The sequence below is a fragment of the Scyliorhinus torazame genome, chromosome 3 (genome assembly GCF_047496885.1).
Source record: "Scyliorhinus torazame isolate Kashiwa2021f chromosome 3, sScyTor2.1, whole genome shotgun sequence".
NCBI lineage: Eukaryota > Metazoa > Chordata > Chondrichthyes > Carcharhiniformes > Scyliorhinidae > Scyliorhinus > Scyliorhinus torazame.
The window spans coordinates 279514327-279536946 of record NC_092709.1 but is presented as its reverse complement, the minus strand read 5'-3'; the positions used below and the strand labels follow the sequence as shown (position 1 = coordinate 279536946).

At 48.1% G+C, this 22620-nt stretch overlaps 1 protein-coding gene across 6 annotated transcripts in view; it reads left to right on the top strand.

Moving 5' to 3' along the window:
• The window catches only part of rai14 (retinoic acid induced 14), a 379848-nt gene that overhangs the window by 344035 nt on the left and 13193 nt on the right, over positions 1-22620 (top strand). For 5 of the 6 annotated variants that reach the window (XM_072497306.1, XM_072497307.1, XM_072497305.1 and 2 more), the window contains 6 exons: positions 1167-1259; positions 1481-1573; positions 5251-5358; positions 12800-12866; positions 14484-14602; positions 19023-20618. In XM_072497306.1, coding sequence (XP_072353407.1) covers positions 1167-1259; positions 1481-1573; positions 5251-5358; positions 12800-12866; positions 14484-14602; positions 19023-20618 — 2076 coding nt within the window. The remainder of the gene's footprint in view (positions 1-1166; positions 1260-1480; positions 1574-5250; positions 5359-12799; positions 12867-14483; positions 14603-19022; positions 20619-22620) is intronic. The other variant, XM_072497310.1, reaches the window with a different exon arrangement.

Here is a 22620-nt window from a genome sequence, read left to right as displayed (position 1 = left end):
AATAAAACCACTTTTTCCAACAGAATGAGGCCATGCAGTCCATCCAGCTCTGTTAGGACTGAAAAACAATTTAGCTAGTCCCACTCCCCTGACTTTTCCCTGTAGCCCTGCAAATGTATAAGCCCCCTTTACCTGATTGCAGACCCTCTTGAGACTTGTATTTCCAATGCGATCAATCTTTTCCAACTGCTTCAGCAGTCTTTGACCATTTGGGCCTGTGGAATTTACTTTCTTCTCTATCAGTGTGTTTTTTAAACCAGAGACCTGGTGGGGATCGGTTAGCTTAGATGGATAGAGTATGATGAAAAATGAAGCCAATGGTACAGGTCCAATCCCTGTACTGACTGGGATAGTTTATGGAGGCCTGGCTCCTCTCCTTGCCCCATGCTTGCAGAGTGTTGCTCCTCAAGCTATGTAGAACCAATTGTACAAGATTATGAGGGGTGTGGATAGGGAGCAGATGTTCTCCTTTAGTTGTAGGGTCAGTTACAAGGGGATACAAGTTCAAGGTGAGGAGCAGGAGGTTAAAGGGGGTTTTGAGGAAAAACCTTTTTACCCAGAGGGTGGTGACGGTCTGGAATGCACTATCTGGGAGGGTGGTAGAGTCGGGTTGCCTTACATCATTTAAAATGTACCTGGATGAGCACTTGGCATGTCATAATATTCAAGACTTATGGGCCAAGTGCTGGCAAATGGGATTAGGTAGATAGATGTTTTTCATGCGTCGGTGCAGACTCGATGGGCCAAAGGGCGTCTTCTGCACTGTATTATTCTGTGATTCTGTCTCTTCCTACAGGATAGACTTGCCTGTGGTCCTTTGTGAACTACTGCCAATTACCCACTTGCTGGTTTCAAAAGGGGCTTGGAACCTCTTTAATGATCTCTGCGTATTACTGCCTTTTAAGTTTAACCATCAGTGTCCAGAAGGGATTGTTGCTTCATTCATGTCGGATACAAAGCTTCTAATTATCCAGATATGTCAATACTGTCCATTTTTAAATTTGAGTTTTGCTTATGCATGTTAAACTTGCAACTAAATGAGCACGCACAAACTTGGAACAAAATAACAGACGAAGGCATGTATTAACTAATTGTATAAATTTAACATTCACAACTTTTACTAACAAAACTAACTCCTCTACATTTCTGATCTGTAAAATTTTCAGCTGGATCCTACCATTAAAATCTATGCAGATAGAAGTGGAACTCCTAAAAAACGAAAAGCACCACCACCACCACCACCAACCAGTGCTACACAGGTAAAAGGAAAGCAGCTACCTAATGGCCATTTCATTAGCAACATTAAATATAAGTGTTTATAGATAGAAATTCAGTTGTATTGAATCTTTTAAGAATGGTTAGTTACTGAATTTCTTAGATTGATTAAAACAGTTGAGTCGTTTTATTTTTCTGTTACCAGTGAGGATTTACGACTGCAGTCAGCACTTTAACTATTGATACTTTGTGGTGTTTTGTCTAGAGTTCCCAATCTAGCGAGGCTGTAACTCCAGACTCCCTCAGTCCTCGTTCATCAGAATGTGAGACATCTAAAGTGGAAGAAGATTCTCTTCAGGTCATTTGACAATCTAATATCCAGTTTTATACTATTCTGAAAGCAAAAAGAAAATGCTGGAAAATCTCAGCAGGTCTGGTAGCATCTGTAGGGAGAGAAAAGAGCTAATGTTTCGAGTCCAGATGACCAAAGCTCAAAGCTTTGACAAAGGGTCTCGAAACGTTAGCTCTTTTCTCTCCCTACAGATGCGGCCAGACCTGCTGAGATTTTCCAGCATTTTCTTTTTGCTTTCAGATTCCAGCATCTGCAATAATTTGCTTTTATATTATTCTGAAATGTGTACTTTTCTGTAGAGACCAGGGCCGGGATTCTCCCCTACCCGGCGAGGCGGGGTTCCCGGCGGGATGGAGTGGCGGGAACCACTCCGGCGTCGGGCCGCCCCAAAGGTGCGGATTTCTCCGCACCTTTAGGGGCCAAGCCCTCACCTTGAGGGGCTAGGCCCGTGCCGGAGTGGTTGGCATGCCGCCGGCTGGCGGGAAAGGCCTTTGGCGCCATGCCAGCTGGGGCCAAAAGGACTTTGCCGGCCAGCGGAAGTCCGCGCATGCGCGGGAGCATCAGCGGCTGCTGATGTCATCCCCGTGCATGCGCAGGGGGGGGGTCTCTTCCGCGTCGGCCATGGTGGAGGCTGTGGCCGAGGCGGAGGGAAAAAAGTGCCCCCACAGCACAGGCCCGCCCGCGGATTGGTGGGCCCCGATCGCGGGCCAGGCCACCGTTGGGGCACCCCCGGGGCCAGATCGCCCGCGCCCCCCCCAGGACCCCGGAGCCCGCCCGCACCGCCTGGTCCCGCCGGTAAGAGAGGTGGTTTGATTCTTGCCGGCGGGACTGGCATTCCAGCAGCGGGACTTCGACCCATCACGGGCCAGAGAATCGCCGGGGGGTGGCTCGCCGACCGGCGCGTTTCCCGCCCCCGCCGAATATCCGGTGCGGGAGAATTCGACAACCGGCGGGGGGTCGGAGAGTCCCGCCCCTGGTCACTGAAAAATGAAAAGATTCTGATTTGCTTTCTTTGCTTTACTTAGCGGGCAATGAAATAATTCTGCTGGAGGAAGCTATTCTGGCCTTTGTTATATTTCTAATGAACTGGACCATAACCTTAAGCTGTTTAGACACAGTTTAACACTAGAGGTGTTAAATAGCCGAGTTTAAAAGACATGTAATACTGCTTACTGTATTTATTGCATCTGAAGGAGGAAGTGCAGATATACAATAATATCCTGATTAATCTAAAAAATTATTAACAGCTTTGATGATAATTGAATTGTTTCCAAAAGGACCTTTGTCTACTTTACAGAGCAGTTTAAAAGAATAGGCTGATTATTGATCTCAAAAAAGGAAGGGTTTCACTGGTTGAGGGGCTAAAACCTGAAAAATCTAGTACATGACACAAACCAGCCTCCAACCTGTCCGTGTCTGACTTTAGCTGACTCCAGAAGGTGGTTGGACAGCTAATCGGCTAGTTTAACCAGCCTGCAAGCACCATTGTCATTCAGCTTTTCAACTTGTAACTGCTGTTGACAATGTTTACTGAACACTGGGGAACCCATGCAACCTTTGAGGTAAGGTCTTGGTGGATTAAGGAGATTTGTATCTATCTCCTGAATTCAGGTGCCTGCTTAAGAGGCCTCCACAATCATGAACCACATCCCCAGTGACCACCTCCTTCCCAGGGTTGACAGCCTGCCTGGTTGACCTGATTGCCCTTCTGCCGACACTCTATCCCCCTCACCCCTCCTCTTTCTGCCACCCCCCCTGTTCCATCCCATCCCTTCACAGTCAACTCCCACAGTGACCTACGCACTGCTGTGACCTTCATTGACCAGTTCCCTGCCCGTCACAAGGCCCATGCTGTCAATCTGGTCTGGCGGCTGATCAGTGATGCCACAGGCACACTGTGGAGTTTAAGCTCCCATGACGGGCGTGGGAATCTCAACTTGCGTGTTCCCCATTACTTCCCAACTGACCCGCTCCCTCCCAGTCAGCAAAATAAAAATGCCCACTGATATATCTGGTACTATGTTTGGAATATAAGTGATATTGTGCATTTTGAATTTGTTAAAAAAACAATAATTTACTCCGAATAGAAGAAACAAAATTGTCTTATTGTTCAAATCAGGCAATTGCAATCATTCCAAATTCCCCAAAACATTTGGCTTACTCAGCAGCAGGAAATTAATTAACCCCCCATTTCCGGGAGCAGGCTGGGAAACAGGGGAGGGGTACTGCGGGGCGATAAGTGGAAAGGGGAGAACCTGTCATCTTCCCAGTTTCGCCTGATAAAGTTGGGGCGAGGCAGGTCAATGATGGCTTCCTGCCGGAGATTAACTGATGCCCTTAATGCATTTTGGAAGGTCTAATGCAGGTAGGGAATATACAGTGAATGGTAGAACCCTCAAGAGTATTGAAAGTCAAAGAGATCTAGGAGTATAGGTCCACAGGTCATTGAAAGGGGCAACACAGGTGGAGAAGGTAGTCAAGAAGGCATACGGCATGCTTGCCTTCATTGGCTGGGGCATTGAGTCTAAGAATTGGCAAGTCATGTTGCAGCTGTATAGAACCTTAGTTAGGCCACACTTGGAGTATAGTGTTCAATTCTGGTCGCCACACTACCAGAAGGATGTGGAGGCTTTAGAGCGGGTGCAGAAGAGATTTACCAGAATGTTGCCTGGTATGGAGGGCATAAGCTATGAGGAGCGATTGAATAAACTCGGTTTGTTCTCACTGGAACGAAGGAGGTTGAGGGGCGACCTGATAGAGGTATACAAAATTATGAGGGGCATAGACAGAGTGGATAGTCAGAGGCTTTTCCCCAGGGTAGAGGGGTCAATTACTAGGGGGCATAGGTTTAAGGTGAGAGGGGCAAGGTTTAGAGTAGATGTACGAGGCAAGTTTTTTACGCAGAGGGTAGTGGGTACCTGGAACTCGCTACCGGAGGAGGTAGTGGAAGCAGGGACGATAGGGACATTTAAGGGGCATCTTGACAAATATATGAATAGGATGGGAATAGAAGGATACGGACCCAGGAAGTGTAGAAGATTGTAGTTTAGTCGGGCAGTATGGTCGGCACGGGCTTGGAGGGCCGAAGGGCCTGTTCCTGTGCTGTACATTTCTTTGTTCTTTGTTAAGTGACCAATTAATGACCAGTGAATGGCCCTCATCCTGCAGCCAATGATGGGAGGTGTGTATGGGGAACACAGTATGCAACATGGGGAGACTGCACCTAGATTGGGCACCCTGTGGTACACAGGGGGGCCCTCTCAGTGGCAATGGCTGCATTCACGAAAAAAAAACGCCTGCCATTCAGAACAATCCCCTAGCCAGGGCCTGCCTGACTGGTCCCGGTGAGCCTGCTCCACTCACCTATCTTCGAAGACCGCCTGCCTGGAGGCCTGCTGCAATACTAGCAATGGCCACCACTCCCAGAGGCACTGCTGATCCAAAGATCTTTGCCTTAAATGTCATAGCAATCCTGATGGCAGACAATTAACTGCTTGATTGGCATTGAATCCACTTGGGGTTGTCAGAAATGGCCATGGCAGATTGTCACCAGTTTTCTGACCGGTGCACAGTGCCACTGCCACAACAAATGAATTCAGTCCAACATGTGTGATTTACTTCAGTCTCAAAATTATTTTTAAAACTTGTTTTTGTTTGCTCATTTTGATATATTTGTGGTGCAGGAAAGAGAGAACGATGAGGATATGAGAAAGCTTCAAGCAGAGAAGGCAAATTTATTAGAGGTGATACAAAATCTCAGTCAACAACTACGGGACAAAAACTCCCAAGAGGTATTTTTCTTTTGAATTGAGTATATCTGCTGTTTCAATGGATAGTGGGCCAATTGTAATTTTCAGGATATGGGCATTAAGGAAAATGGAACAAACTGGAGTAAATGGAGTTCAGATCACTCCAGATCTAATTGATTGGTGGAACAGGCCTGAGAACTGTCTGATTCAGAAACATAGAAAAGAAACATAGAAAAAAATAGGACCAGGAGGAAGCCATTCGGCCCTTCAAGTCCGCTCCACCATTCATTATGATCATGGCTGATCATCCAACCCAATCGTCTAATCCCTTTTTCCCCCACATCCTTTGATCCCCTTTGCCCTAAGTGTTATATCTAACTGCTTCTTGAAATCATACAATGTTTTGGACTGAACTACTTCTTGTGGTAATGAATTCCACAGGCTCACCAATCTCTGTGTGAAGACATTTCTCCTCATCTCTGTCATAAATGGTCTACCTCGTATCCTCAGACTGTGCCCAAGGTTGTGGACACACATCGGGAACATCCTTCCTGCATCTATCCTGTCCTGTTAGAATTTTATAGGTTTCTATGAAATCTCCCCTCATTTTTCTGAACTCCAGTGAATACAATCCTAACCGATTCAATCTCTCCTTGTACATCGTCCTGCCATCCCAGGAATCAGACTGGTAAACCTTCGCAGCACTCCCTCCATAGCTAGAACATCCTTCCTCAGATAAGGAGACCAAAACTGCACACAATATTCCAGGTGTGGCCTCACCAAGGCCCAGTATAATTACCACAAGACATCCCTGCTCCTGTACTCTAATCCTCTCACAATGAAGACCAGCATACCAGTTGCTTTCTTTACCATCTGCTACACCTGCATGCTTACCTTCAGTGACTGCTGTACGAGAACACCCAGATCTCGTTGCACGTTCCCCTCTCCTAATTTATGGCCATTCAGATAATAGTCTGCCTTCTTGTTTCTTTTTAAAAAAAAAATATTTATTCAAATTTTTCAAAGGATTTTCAACAAACCCCCCCACCCCTCAACAAAAAGAAAGAAGCAAGAACACAACAATCAAAAATTATACATTGGATTTCCCCCATATACAATAGCCCCCCATATGACATTTAAAAACACCAATAGGGAAATCCCACCCCACCCACCCAAACGCCCCTTCAAAAGAACCACCACCCCCCGCCCCCCCCCCCCCCCCCCCCCCCCCCCCCTGGCCCTGGGCTGCTGCTGCTGCTGACCTCCTCCTAACGCTCCGCGAGACAGTCTAGGAACGGTTGCCACCGCCTAAGGAGCCCCTGCACAGACCCTCGCAAGGCAAACTTTATCCTCTCCAGCTTGATGAACCCTGCCATGTCATTGATCCAAGCTTCCACACTAGGGGGCTTCCAAGCTTCCACACTAGGGGGCTTCCAAGCTTCCACACTAGGGGGCTTCGCATCTTTCCATAATAGCAAAATCCTCCGCTGGGCTACCAGGGACGCAAAGGCCAGAATACCGGCCTCTTTCGCCTCCTGCACGCCCGGCTCGTCCGTTACCCCAAATAATGCCAACCCCCAGCTCGGCTTGACCCGGGCTTTCACCACCTTGGACATAGTCCTCGCAAAACCCCTCCAAAACCCATCCAGTGCCGGGCTCAACCAGAACATATGGACGTGATTTGCCGGGCTTCCCGAGCACCTCCCACATCTGTCCTCCACCCCAAAGAACCGACACAACCTCGCCCCTGTCATATGTGCTCTGTGAGTAACTTTGAACTGTATTTGGCTGCACCTGGCGCAAGAGGAGGAAGAATTAACCCTACTCAGGGCATCAGCCCACAGACCCTCATCTATCTCCTCCCCCAGCTCCTCCTCCCACTTGCCCTTTAACTCCTCTACCGAGGCCTCCTCTTCCTTCAGCTCCTGGTAAATCGCCGAAACTTTGCCTTCTCCAACCCATACACCCGAAATCACCCTGTCCTGAATCCCCTGTGCCGGGAGCAGCGGGAATTCCAATACCTGCCGCCTCACAAACGCTCTCACTTGCATGTACCTGAAAGCGTTTCCCGGGGGTAGCCCAAACCTCTCCTCCAGCGCCCCTAGGCTCGCAAACGTCACATCGAAGAACAGGTCCCCCATTCTTCTAATCCTTGCCCGATGCCAGCTCCGAAACCCCCCATCCATCCTTCCCGGGACGAACCGATGATTCTCCCGAATCGGGGACCAAACCAAGGCTCCCACCTCGCCCCTGTGTCGCCTACACTGCCCCCAGATCTTCAGCGTCGCCGCCACCACCGGACTCGTGGTGTACCTTGTCGGCGAGAGCGGTAGCGGTGCCATCACCAGCGCCCTCAGGCTCGTGCCCACACAGGACGCCATCTCTAACCTCTTCCACGCTGCCCCCTCTCCCTCCATTACCCACTTACGGATCATCGCCACATTGGCTGCCCAATAATAGCCGCACAAATTCGGCAGCGCCAGCACCCCCCCCCCCCCCCCCCTGTCCCTGCTACGCTCCAGAAACACACTCTTCACCCTCAGGGTCTTATTCGCCCACACAAAACCCATGATGCTCCTACTTACCCGTTTGAACAAGGCCTTGGGAATCATAATGGGAAGGCACTGGAACACAAAGAGAAACCTCGGGAGGACCGTCATTTTGACCGACTGCACCCTGCCCGCTAGCGAGAGTGGCAGCACATCCCATCTTTTAAAATCCTCCTCCATCTGCTCCACCAACCGTGTCAAATTGAGCCTGTGCAGGGCCCCCCAACTCCTAGCTACTTGGATCCCTAGATACCGAAAGCTCCTTTCCACTCTCTTCAGCGGTAGCTCGTCTATCCCCCTTCCCTGGTCTCCTGAATGCACCACAAAGAGCTCACTCTTCCCTATGTTGAGTTTATACCCCGAAATTCCCCAAACTCCCTTCGGATCCGTATGACCTACGCCATCCCCTCCACTGGATCTGCCACATACAGCAACAGGTCGTCAGCATACAACGACACCCGGTGTTCCTCTTCTCCCCCCCCCCCCCCCCCCCGCCCCCCGGACCAGTCCCCTCCATTTCTTGGACTCCCTCAGTGCCATGGCCAGAGGCTCAATTGCCAGTGCAAACAACAAGGGGGATAGGGGGCACCCATAGCCGAAAGTACTCCGACCTCCGCCGATTCGCAGCCACACTCGCCACCGGGGCTCTATATAGCAGCTTGACCCAACTGATGAACCCCTCCCCGAACCCAAACCTCCACAACGCTTCCCAAAGATACTCCCACTCCACCCGGTCAAAGGCCTTCTCCATAGCTGCCACTACCTCCGCTTCCCTCTCCACCGGGGGCATTATAATCACATTGAGGAGCATCCGCACATTTGCATTTAATTGCCTCCCCTTCACAAATCCCGTCTGGTCCTCATGAATCACCCCCGGGACACAGTCCTCAATCCTCGTAGCCAGCACCTTCGCCAGCAACTTAGCGTAAACATTGAGGAGCGAGATCGGTCTATACGACTCACAATGCAGTGGATCCTTGTCCCGCTTCAGGATCAAAGAAATCAGCGCCCTAGACATTGTCGGGGGCAAGGTCTCCCCCTCCCTCGCCTTATTGAAAGTCCTCACTAGCAACGGGCCCAGCAGGTCCACGTATTTCCTGTAGAATTCAACCGGGAACCCATCCAGCGCCGGGGCCTTCCCCGCCTGCATGCTCCCCAATCCTTTAACCAGCTCCTCCAGCCCAATTGGCGCCCCCAAACCAGCCATCCTCCTCCTCCACCCTCGGGAACTTCAGCTGATCCAGGAATCGTCGCATCCCCCTCCTCCCCCGCTGGGGGCTCAGACCTGTACAGATCCCCATAGAAGTCTCTAAATACTTTGTTTGCTCTCACCGCACTCCGCACCGTATTCCCCCCCCCATTATCCTTAACTCCACCAATCTCCCTCGCTGCCTCCCTCTTATGAAGCTGATGTGCCAGCATCCGACTCGCCTTCTCCCCATACTCATACGTCGCCCCCTGAGCTTTCCACCACAGTGCCTCTGCTTTCCCCGTGGTCAACATGTCGAACTCCGTCTGGAGATTCCATCGCTCCCTGAGTAGCCCCTCCTCGGGGGCCTCTGCATACCTCCTGCCACCCTTAAAATCTCCCCCACCAACCTCTCCCTCACCCTCCCCTCCCTCTTCTCCCTGTGGGCCCTAATGGAGATTAGCTCTCCCCTGACCACCGCCTTCAGCGCCTCCCAGACTACCCCCCACCTGCACCTCCCCGTTGTCGTTGGCCTCCAAATATCTTTCAATGCACCCCCGCACCTGCCCGCACACACCCTCATCCGCCAATAGTCCCACATCAAGGCGCCACAGCGGGCGCTGGTCCCTCTCCTCCCCCAACTCCAGCTCCACCCAATGCGGGGTGTGGTCCGAGATGGCTATGGCCGAATATTCCGTTCCCTCCACTTTCGGGATTAGCGCCCTACTCAAAATGAAAAATTCTAACCGGGAGTAGGCTCTATGGACGTGGGAAAAGAAGGAAAATTCCCTGGCCAAGCGGCCTGACAAACCCCCATGAATCCACTCCCCCCATCTGGTCCATAAACCCCCTGAGCACCTTGGCACCAGCCGGCCTCTTACCCGTCCTGGACCTAGAACGGTCCAGTGCTGGGTCCAGCACCGTGTTGAAGTCACCCCCCCCCCCCCCCCCCCCATTATCAAGCTTCCTACCCCCAGATCTGGAATCCGACCCAGAATGCGTTTCATAAATCCGGCATCATCCCAGTTCGGGGCATATACATTCACCAGTACCACCCGCACCCCCTGCAACCTACCGCTCACCATCACATATCGACCTCCATTAACAACTGCAATATTCAGTGCCTCAAACGACACCCGTTTCCCCACCAGTATTGCAACCCCTCTGTTCTTCGCATCCAGCCCTGAATGAAAGACCTGCCCTACCCATCCCTTTCTCAGCCTAACCTGATCTGCCACCCTCCGATGTGTCTCCTGGAGCATAACCACGTCTGCCTTCAAGTGCGCGAACACCCGTGCCCTCTTGACCGGCCCGTTCAGGCCCCTCACATTCCAAGTTATCAGCCGGATTGGGGGGCTACTCTCCCCCCCCCCCCCCCCCCCCCGACTAGTCATCTCCTTTTCTAGGCCAGCCACGTGCCCGCGCCTCCCGCACCCTCCAGTCCCCCAGGCGGTGGACCCCCGCCCTGACTACCTCTCCTACTTCCAGCTCCTCTTTGGCCAATGCAGCAGCAACCCTGTTCCCCCCCTCCCCCCTCCCCCCCGCTAGATCAACATCTAGCCATTTTGCTCCCCACATGACACTCCTGTAAGTCAGCTGACTCCTGCTGACCCCGGCCTCTCCCACCATTCCATCGACCTCCCAGTGTGAGAATCCCCCCTCCCCTTGGCAGTCAGTGTGCGCTCCTCTCCAGCACGCCCCCCCCCCGGCCCCACCCCCATCCTTCCCTAACGCGGGAAAAAGCCCGCGCTTTCCTGAGCCGGCCCCGCCCCCTCTGGCGCAGCTCCTTTTTGCGGCCTTACCCAACTCCCCATCCCCGGGCCTCCACTCCCCCTCCTCCTCCGTGGGGGCCTGCCCCTCCAAAACCGACGCCCACACTCTCACACAGCCCCCATATCAAATCCATTCACCCATCCCCACCAAACTCAAACCAAGAGAACATTCCCCAAATGTAATAAACACAGTAAACATCCCCCCACGACAAACCCTCAATTTGAGTCCAACTTTTCAGTTTGTATAAAGTTCCATGCCTCATCGGGCGTTTCAAAATAGTGGTGCCGATTTTGGAACGTGACCCACAATCGCGCTGGCTGCAGCATCCCGAACTTCACCCCCTTCCGATGGAGCACCGTCTTAGCCCGATTGAAACCAGCTCTCTTCTTAGCCACCTCCGCACTCCAGTCCTGGTAAATTCGGATCTCCGTGTTCTCCCACCTGCTGCTCCGCTCTTTTTTGTCCCATCTCAGGACACACTCTCTGTCCACAAAGAGGTGGAACCTCCCCACTACAGCCCTTGGCGGCTCATTGGCTTTGGGTCTCCTTGCCAGGACCCGATGAACCCCATCCTGCTCCATAGGCCTCGGGAAAGCTCCCGCGCCCATCAGCGAATTGAGCATCGTGCTCATGTATGCCCCGGCATCGGACCCCTCCACTCCTTCAGGGAGACCCAGAATCCGAAGATTCTTCCTCCTCGACCTATTCTCCAGGTCCTCGAATTTTTCCGCCAACCTCTTGTGCAGCGCCTCAACCTTCACCGTCAGGCCCAAGATCTCATCCTCGTTCTCCGAGGCTTTTTGCCGCACCTCCCGGATCGCCGCCCCTTGGGCCTTCTGGGTCTCCACAAGCTTCTCAATCGCCGCCTTCATTGGCGCCAGCATTTCTGTCTTCAGCTCCTCAAAGCAGCGTTTAAGAAACTCCTGCTGCTCCTGCGACCACTGCGCCCACGCTGCTTGGTCTCCACCCGCCGCCATCTTGCTTTTCCTCCCTCGCACTTTTCGCTGCCCCAGGATCACTTTTTTAACCGCTCCACTCCTGGTCCAATCCATATAATGTCGGGGGGACCTTGCTGTCACCTTCCCACACTGGAAGCCGTCGAACAATTGCCGTTGGGGCCCCTCTGGAGAGCCCAAAAGTCCGTTCCCGGCGGGAGCTGCCAAACGTGCGACCTACCTAGGCATAGCGGCAACCGGAAGTCTGCCTTCTTGTTTTTGCCACCAAAGTGATTAACCTCGCATTTATCCAAATTATACTGCATCTGCCATTTATTTGCCCACTCACTCAACTTGTCCAAATCACACTGAACGATCTCTGCATCCTCCTCACAGCTCACCCTCCCACCCAACTTTGTGTAATCTGCGAATTTGGAGCCATTACATTTTGTTCCCTAATCTAAATCATTAATATATATTGTGAATAGCTGGTGTCCTAGCACAGATCCCTGCGGTACCCCACTAGTCACTGCCTGCCAATTTGAAAACAATCCGTTAATTCCTACTTTTGTTTCCTGTCTGCCAACCAGTTTTCTATCCATCTCAATACACTACCCCAATCCCATGTGTTTAATTTTACATGCTAATCTTTTATGTGGGACTTTGTCAAAAGCCTTCCAAAATCCAAATACACCACACCCATTGACTCCCCTTCATTAATTCCAGTAGTCACATCCTTGAAGAATTCCATAGATTTGTCAAGCATGATTTCATAAATCATAAATCTTCATAAATCCATGCTGACTCTGTCCGATCCTGCACCAGTTTTCTTGGTGCTCTGCTACAAAATCTGATTTCTGTTCCTGTGGTCATGTGACAGGTTTTGTACTAGATGAGAGCCTACACCGTATAACCAGCTTGCAGTGGAGTATAACAATTTTTGGGGGGGGAACTATTTGCAAATCAGAAATAAGCCTTTAGGGCATATGTTGGAAATTGAAGCTCATTCGCTTTTATGTCAATTTATTTTATTTTAGGCACAACAAAATAACCTTAAAAGGCAAGACTGTAGAAATAGTGAAGAAGTGCTATTTGATGCAATAGGTAAAGTATGAGGTCACTATACATTATGCAGCTACTTCTGATAATTGTGAAACTGTTTTGCTATTGCAAATAATGTCCTTCCAATGCAGCAGTTCCATTTTATAAATAGATTATAGGCTCCATTATTGGTATAAGATGTCTGGCTGGGCTTTTGATAGACAGGGTCTCTCCTGAGCCTTCTTCGATTGCCAGGGCCTATCTTGAGCTCTCTCCACTTATGGGCGGCATGGTAGCACAGTGGTAAGCACTGTTGCTTCGCAGCGCCAGGGACCCAGGTTCGATTCCCGGCTTGGGTCAATGTCTGTGCAGAGTCTGCATGTTCTCCCATGTCTCCGTGGGTTTTCTCTGGGTGCTCCTGTTTCCTCCCACAAGTCCCGAAAGCCGTGCTTCTTAGGTGAATTGGACATTCTGAATTCTCCCTCTGTGTACCTGATAATGCGCCAGAGTGTGGCGACGAGGGGACTTTCACAGTAACTCAATGTAAGCCTATTTGTGACACGAATAAAGTAGTCCTTTTCCTGCTGGGCGACTCTTTCTCTGCTCCTCTGGGGCCTATTCCTTTTTTTTTTTTTTTTTTTTTTATAAATGTTTTATTGAAAATTTTTTCCCAAACAACAATTTTTCCCCTCTTACAAAGCAAACGCAACAATAACAATACACTGGGGCCTATTCCTGTCACCTGCCTGGCGCTTTCTTTATTATGATGCCACCCCGTTCAGCTTATTCGGGTTTTCACACATATTACTTTTTGCATGGGCTTTAAGTTCTACAAAATATCGGATGGTGCATGCGCCTCTGGCTCCCAGCACGCGCATATGAGAAAATTCCGAAAAGGTAAGTCTGGATCTCCTCTCAGTCTTTTGTCTTCAACATTCTGTTGTCCCTCATCTATTATCTGTAAGGCTATTTCTTGCTTCCACAACCCTGTTCACAAAAAATCTCAGCTGGTAGGTCACAAGGATATTTTAATTATCATGAACAGGCAGGACCATTGGGAAAATGGTCCACTCGAAAAGGCCAATTATGCAGTCCTCTCCACAGTTTTTTTAATAAATTGAGAATATCTAATTTTGTTTTTCCAATTAAGGGGCAATTTAGCGTGGCCAATCCACCTACCTTGCACATCTTTGGGTTGTGGGGGTGAAACCCACGCAGACCTGGGGAGAATGTGCAAACTCCGCATGGCCAATGACCCAGGGCCGGGATTCGAACTCGGGTCCTCAGCGCCATAGGCAAATGTGCTAACCACTGTGCCACCTGCCACCCTGTCCATAGTTAATACGATAAAGAGAACATGACTATCTGCAAATGTTGATATTGTGCTCCCATTCCCAATTCTATTTCATTTCTTATAGAACAGCTGTGTTTATTTTAACTGATATCTCTGTTTGCAATACATTGCTCGTATAAATTTGCACCATATGTTGTGAAATTGGACCATTCTCAGTGTATGTACATAAAATTTATTGACTGCAGTTCACATTCCAAGTAGATGAATGAATTTGAAGTATTTATTTTAACTTCACATTCAGATGACCTTCATTCCACATTTCAAACATAGCAAAAATCTCTTTATAGGTGCTCAAGAATGTATTGATTTATTTGATTGCCTCTTAGGTAGTGGAAGTGAAAATATGGAGGCATTGACTGTAGACGAACCAAAGCAAATAATGGCATTGCAATCCCAAATTGCTTCTCTTGAAGTGCAAAATAAAGAGCTGTGGAATATATTGCAGGTATTTTGGATAATCTGAGAATCTTTACTATTTATTTCTCAATAGTTTAATTCAGTTCTATATTGAAATCTGTACCTTCACAAATGTGAGGCATCCTCTGTATGCTCTGCGAATAATTATTGCTTAAAAAGTAAAATAAATCTGCTTTTGTATCATTGAAATTTATTCTAAGAGAAATTGTTAACATGGAAATATTGGAGCATATCCCTCGTAATAGTGCTCATTGGCGAAGGAGGAAGCCAGAAATATTGTAGTGGTTGCCGAGGGCAAGAGCAAACAAGCCGAAATCAAGGCAAGGAAGAAAGCATGTGTATCTAAGAATCATGGTCTGTTAGAGATGTGGAGAGCAAGCGTGTAGGGAAGTCTGGTATATAGGGATGCAGGGAGCAAATGGCTAGGAGAATTAAGTTAGAACCTGGCTTTTTATCTTTGCCGAGGAGTTCAAAATTAATTTACTGGGCTAACTCAATCAGGGAAAGAATGATGCAATTGGAGAATTTTATTTTCCAAACCAATTAAAACAGTTAAAACACAGAAGGAGTAACACAGTAAGACCTCGCTAGAAGTTGCGGTTGCATTCTTGAAAATTCTGAAAGTGTAACAACTTAGTCAAATCATGGGTTCCCATAGGAATCAATGTAAAAGCTGGAATTAAGTTCCTTCTGACAACCAATGTGTAATTTGAAATACCACACTGTATATGGTAGCACGGCCCCTTTAACGGGGAAGTCTTTACGGTCTATGTGACCGGCTCTGGGCCTATCACATGTGAGCAAGCGAATCCCAACCAATAGAGCGAAAGCGTGGGGCCTTGGAAGCAGGACCGGGCAGTGTGGACCCAGAAGTTGGAGAGGCAAGACCTAACCATCATTGAACTAATCGCCGCCTATGTGACCACTTACTGGGGAGGCGGTTAGATCACGGGAGGCCGCTACTTAGGGGGCAATTCCCGTTAATGGAATGGAGATTGGCTTTAATTGGTGATCATTGGTTTCTCGCCGCGTCACTGCGGGATCCTGATCTCGCCAAAAGGAGCCGGTGGTTTAGATCACAGACTGATCGGTGCCCAGTGCGGTTCCCGATTTTGATCTCTCCCACGATCTAACGGCCGCATCACACAAGCGGGAGAGCGACGCGGTCAGTAAATCGCACCCAGAGCTTCTGAGGTAGAGGCAGGGCCAATACCTATTTCATCACAGGACATCCTCCAACAGTTACTGAAGGTTGCTTATTAAAGGGAATTTGCTGCATTGCAGAGAGTCCGAGCTGGCATGTGTTCAATGACAAATTTCTAGATTAAGTTGGTTTAAGTGGATTTCAAACGTGACATGTTAATGACATCACAAGACAAATTAATCTTCTGACCAAATGCCAGATTACACCATTCCAATAACAAATTCCACTTAATACGCCAAGGCCTATCGTGCTGCCTCTCAAGAAACTATTTTTCCAAGGTTGTGCTAAGCATACTTCAAGAAATACCATCCTGTGGTACTTTACTCTGACAAATTCCTACAGATACATCTACATCCTTTCTACGATGTTTGTTTCCAGCTCAAACTAAAACTGAGAAAGTATTGGGATGTTATATCACTGCATGGGACTCATCCAGCTCGGGATGACCTGTTATACTGGTGCTGGTTAACTCACAACCCAATCAGCACCAGGGAACAATCATCTCCAGCTGGATTAGTCCCATGCAGAGTTATAACAGGGGGTAGGTCAGATAATAGAGAATTAATGGAGAGAAACATGGAAGTTGGCACTCAAGCACCACCTACACAGAAATACATCATTACTTCACAAAATTCAAATCTGTTCCATAATTTCCACCATTTCCTTGGTGGAGTGGGAAAATGTTGGATGAGCCACAGCTAGAGAAGCAGGACATTGAAATCTTGCTCCCTCAACCAATCTTTCTGGGCATCAATTCAGCAGAATACAAGAGCACACAGCGAGGGAACCTCTTTAGAATTACACTGTGCCCATCGTACCAAACAAAAATAAAGATGCTGACTTGCAGTTATATCAAGTAGTCAGGAATTGATAAAACTATTGAAGAAGTGGTACAGCAATGCATCCATGCCAGACTCACAATCGCTATCTCCATCGGTCACTCTCCACCCTTAGGAGTGGTGGCTGGGTCACCCATTGACCAGATTGTACGTCGATTATTCAGGTGCTTTCTTTGGCAAGGTGTTTCTTGTCTCATTCTAACTGGCTATCCAAACAAGAGATGGGAGATACAACCTCGGCGGCTACTGGGGATGCCTTACACTGGGCATTCGCCATACACGGTTGGCCAGAAGCTATTGTGTCCGATAATTACACCCCTTTTACTGAGGATAGTTTCCAACACTTCATTCAGAAAAACTGAATTTGGCACACCAAGATGGCCCCATATCACCCTGCATCCAATGGGTTGGCGTAAAGGGTTGTACAGACTTTTATTAATGCGATGAGGAAGCAATCAGATCGGCTGGCCAAATTCTTAGTGTCCTACAACGCGACCCCCCCCCCCCCCCCAAAACCACCACGGGGGTCATGTGGGTTGAATTGCGTATGGGCCGTAGCCTCATTTGGACTTGATGGTTCCAAATTTGGTGGGGGAGGATGGCGGTATGTCAGGTCTCCCAGAAAAATTAACATACTTCCCACAAGGGTGACAAATCATTCCATGTGGGTGACCGTCTAGTTCAAACTTTCACCTCGGGCCCACTTCGGCTAGCCGGTTGGATTGTGTCCCAATCTGGAGCCATACTGTATGTGGTAAATGTCAATGGTGGGTCTCTGCGGAAGCATGTCAACCACAGGAGGAGCCTGGGGGAATGGTAACGCTCATTCCAGAGCAGATGGGCCAACAGCTCCTGTGGTGGTTTCAGAGCAGAGGGAGACGGAAATTTCAGAATCAGCCCCACCAGCAGTCCAGGAGCGAGATGGCGAGGCGAGCAGCCCTTCAGAAGAGGACTACCTTTGCGACGATGGAGCCAGCTGGGAGACTAAGGAGGTCCAGTAGGACTCGAAGGCCCCCGGACAGATTGACTCTGTGATGAACTATTGTCCCTTGTCTCTTGACCTTGTACATAGAATTTGTGTATTGCTTACTTTGTAAAATGTAATGAGGGACTTAAGGGAGCGGGCTTTGTGGTCCACATGATTGGATCGGGCCCTATCACTCTGGAGCACGTGAACCCCGACCAATAGAGAGAGAATGCGAGGCCGGACAATGTGGACCTCGGAGCAGGAGAGTGGAGACCTAACCATCATTGCTCTGTGCCTATATAGAGTTGCCTTTGCCCACTGTTAATAAACTCCCTTTGTTGTTACTGGAAGTCTCTAGTTTATTGTCTTGAGCCACCACACCGTGCAAATTATTTGTATCTGGAGTCACTTGCAAAATAAAATAAATCACTAAATGTAACAAAAAGTACTATTTAAATTGGATAAAACTAAACACTCAAACAAGCTCTGTGTAGCAGGGTCTCTCTCCCTCTTTCTCTCTCCCATCCCCCTCTCTCCCAAATGACGCAAGACCAAAAATGGAGACCCAATTTTTATTTTTAAACCCTAAAGAATGAATGACATTAAAGCAAAATGACTTGAAAGCAGACCACTTAAAGTGAGAACTTACTGTAAAGCAAACATGCGCTTACTCCAATCATAAAGGACAAATACGAGTCCATCAAATCCAACAGACTCAATTTTGCATTATATTTATAAATAAAAGCTGTGTAACTGATGCAATTCTATATGGTGTGAAGCATGCTTAAAATATGAACATGTTTAAAAGAGCAGCCACTCTCATTTTGAGGGAGAAAAATCTCCAATCTCACTCCAAATGTAGTAGTTCCCACAACACCCCACGATACATTGTAAAAGTTTATGTTTGGGTAATATAGAAGAATTTGTTAATACCTCCAGATCATTAGTCCTGGCCTCTGGATTACTAGTGGCATAGCCACTATGCTATGATATCCCTGTAATTTATTTTAAGTTTGCGTGTCTTCATTTTAGCTCATACGTACATTCAGAATCATTTACCTCCCTGCCTGAAAATATAAGTTGAAGTGGTAAGTGCTTTTGAACATTCTGGTTGGTTATATATGAATACTTAATTGTCTTTGGCAGTTTATTGTCATCGCTCCTGCCAAGTGATATCCTTTGCGCCAGATTTAAACTGACATGGGAAAATGAAAATCAGGCCACAGAGATCCTTAGATCATTGTTGGGCCTCCTTAATTGAGGTCACAGTTGGCCATTGTAAATTGCAATGAAAAGCAACACATCTTTTGTGGGTACTAAAGTCACAAATTGCACGCGGCCCTTCACAAAATCAGATTCACCAAAGATATTTTTGTGGCACTTGTGACCTTTTAAAACTGACACATTGCTACTTAACTGAATTTGATTTCAATTACAGGAAAAGCGTGCACAGGACAAAGTGACAAGCATATTGCTACAGGATGAGCAGTCAAGACAAAATCTCGAAACTTCATTGGACCTAAATCTCAATTCAGATGATTCCCATTGCACCCTCGAAGCTGATTACATCCAGCTGAAGGAATTGTATAAAAATGCTGAAGCTGAACTTACAAACCTAAGAGCGGAGATGAATTCAAATCTGTCAAATAGTTCACTGCAAACAGAGATCTTTGAATGCGGGAGCAGTAACGCAGAGGCAAAGGATTTGCATAGCCATGAAACACAACATGCATTGGCGATGGGGTTTCTGGCTGAATTCTCGAAGGAAAACATGCAAACATTAAGAGAAACCAATGAGAATGGATATTGTCTGGAAGAGAAACTCCGAGAGACACAAAGCAAGCATGAAGAAGCACTGAAAGAACTTTCAAGTCTGCGAGCACAGGTACAGCAAGATTTGTGCTGCAGGGAGGAACATATGCCTTTACCAAATTTGCAAGAGCTCACTCAGTCCTATGAAGATGAGATAGAAGAGCTGAAGCAAAGACTTAAAAGAGTTTTGGAAGATGAAGAGAGGGCTAGTAACAGCTTGAGAGAAATGGAGGAACTCTTGGAAATCAAAGATAAAATCTTGGCCAAGTGTATGTCTGAGGAAGAGTGTAAGGAGTTAAAAAAATCTCAAAGCTTGCTGATTGAGAATATCAACCAAGAGAAGGCACTGTTAATTGAGAAGTATAAGGAAGCACAAGAGGAAATGAAAATGCTACAAGAAAAGCTGAACCATCAAGCATCCTTCCATGAACAGGAAAATTACTTCCAAGAGATGGTGGCAGAATTGAACAAAACAGTCGACGACCTGAGTAATCAAGTCACTGCAATCACCCAGAAATACAATGAAACACATCGTGAGTTAAAAGACTTGAAGACTAAAAGAGTTGAAGTGGCCTCTGAGCATGTTAATTCAAATTATATCCATAAAGAACAACATGAACAACTAGTACAAGTTCTAAATGTGTCAGTCGATGAATTGAAAGAAAGGCTGTCAGAAATGGAGATTAAGCTTAAGGGAGCCGAGCAAGACAACACAAAGATTCAGAGAGACCTTGAGGTTCAAAAGCAGACTTCTGTATCTCTCTCCGAACATACCCAAATTATTATGTCTCTTGAAAGTACCATAAAAACTTATAATAGCAAAATGCACCAGATGGAGCAAGGGCTTGAGCAGAAAGAAATAGAGCTGAACATATTACGAGGCAACCTGGCTACAGAAAAGGCTGCTATTCAAGAGGCGATGGTTCCAAAATCGGAGTATGAGAAATTAAAGGTTTCTTCAGAAGCAGAGTCAAATCGATTAACTTCTAGAATAAATGACTTGTTGAAAGAACAAGAGAAGGCATCTGGTGAAGTTGCACAGGCTCGGAAGGAGAACCTGCTCGCAAAAAGTGAGCGTGATGCAGCTCAGACACAGCTTGGGGTGAAGGAACAAGAAATTAAGAGGCTTCGCACCAGGAGCCACGACATGCAGCAAGCTATTGATGAATTGCAAAAGCAAATGAAAGATTTCTTGAAAATTGAAGAGGATAAAGACAAGAAGGTAAGAGTTTACATCCAGTTTTGCTATTGGCTTTTAGTTTTGGACTCTGGATTTTACTAGTTGGAAAACTTCAGATAATTTACAAATAATTTAAAAATCAAATAGTTGGGACCTCTTCAGCATTTCTGAATTATTTCTTTTTTTTTTTACAAAATTTGCAATGTTTACTGTCAATCTTAGGAAGCCAATTACTGGAACTTAACTGACATAATACAATTGTGGTGTTACTAGGACCCTATAAATGTAGAAAATTGTTTCTAAAAATATGAGTGCTTCACTTTCCTGCAATTCGGTTCTGTACAAAATATTTTGAGGTAATCTATTATATAAAGACTGTTCTTACTAAGGAATACAAGAAGGTGGGAGGACAGATAATGGAATATTACTCTTTACTCAAATATGAAATAAGAAAATTTAGAATAGTAAAGAATAATCAAATTGGAGGAGTCATAGTCAATACTGAGGAGTCGTGTGAGAATATATAGGACGTTAATAAACTTGCAGAATGAGCATGTAAATTTCAATATAGTGAAGGGAAACTGAATAGGGTAAAGGAACTGAACTACTGATATAGGTGATATCCAAGTACAGATTCACAAATTATTAAAAGCAAAATTCAATAAAATGCAGGCAAATTCTGTTCTAGAGGAATAAAATTGAAAGGGAAAGAGATTATGGGCAGAATTTAAAGGGTGGGGGTTTCTCCCTACACCAGATCCAGAGTCAGCAGGGTATACCAATCACAGCTGCCCGCAGCAATTTCATTGCCCACACTCTCATCTCCAAGAGCTGGCAATCAATCTCAATGACTGTCAACTCTATAGTGCCAGTGCCACCAGTGGCAGTAGGAACTACCGGCAGCCCCAGTAGAAGAACCAGCGTCTTTTGATGGGGCAGGACAGGAGGCATCGGGATGGGGTGGGGGGGGACTTTGTTGAGATGCCAGGGGCATGTGCAGGAAAGGGGCCTGTGAGGGAGGCATTCATTTCCCTTCCCTTCCAAGCTCTGAGCAGGCTAACCTGCTAGGCTACTCACACATCATTATCTCCTCCCACCAACCTCAACATTGCAGCTGAAGCAAGAAGTGGCCCTGAAGTGAAATTTTGGCCTATGTTAAAGGATTCTCCATTCCGGATTCTCTGTTTGGGAAACTATGGGCGCAATTCTCCGCTCCCGCGACTAAGTGCCCACGCCGTCGTGAACGCCGTCGAGTTTCACGATGGCGCGAAACGGCCCCGATCGCGATCGATTCAAGGCCCGAAAATGGGCTAGGAGTGGGGCCGCGAGGAACTCGGGGGGGGGGGGGGGGCGTGGCGCAAAAGCAGCGTCATAAGCGCGCGACGCCCGAATGACGCGGCGCTGAGCCATAAATGGCGCGATCCACGCACGGAAGGACCCTGGAGGAGGAGAGATGGCTGAGCCCCGACGAGCCGCACCGAGGTTCCGGGACACGGACCTGGACACCCTCCTCGATGAGGTAGAAAACCGAAGGGCCACCCTCTTCCCAAGACGCGGGCATCGCCAGCCATCCAGCACGGTGAGGCGTAGTTGGCGTGAAGTCGGCACCGCTGTGAGTGCTGTGGGGCACACCCCTTGGTCCGGGGAGCAGTGTCGGAAGAAGCTGCACGACCTCACTTGGGCCCCCCCCCCCCCCCCCCCCCCCCCCAAAGGACAAGACAGCTCACAACCAACGTGAACGTATGAGAACCAGAGGGGCTTCTCCTGTGCTGCACCCCCTAAATGTTCACGAGCAGAGGACCCTGGACCTCGCTGGGGGATCTGCCACCCGGGAGGTCGCGACATGCCAGCTCGGAGGCGCAGAAGCAAGTGAGACAACCCTGCATGTCCTCACTCCCCCCCCCACCCCCAACCCGTCATCGCCCCCATCACACTCTGGCCACTGCAGCCTCGATCCCCTCCCCCCCTCCTCACACTCTGGCCACTGCACCCCCGATCCCCTCACACACTGCCCCCACCACCACCATACACCCGGCCCAGCGTG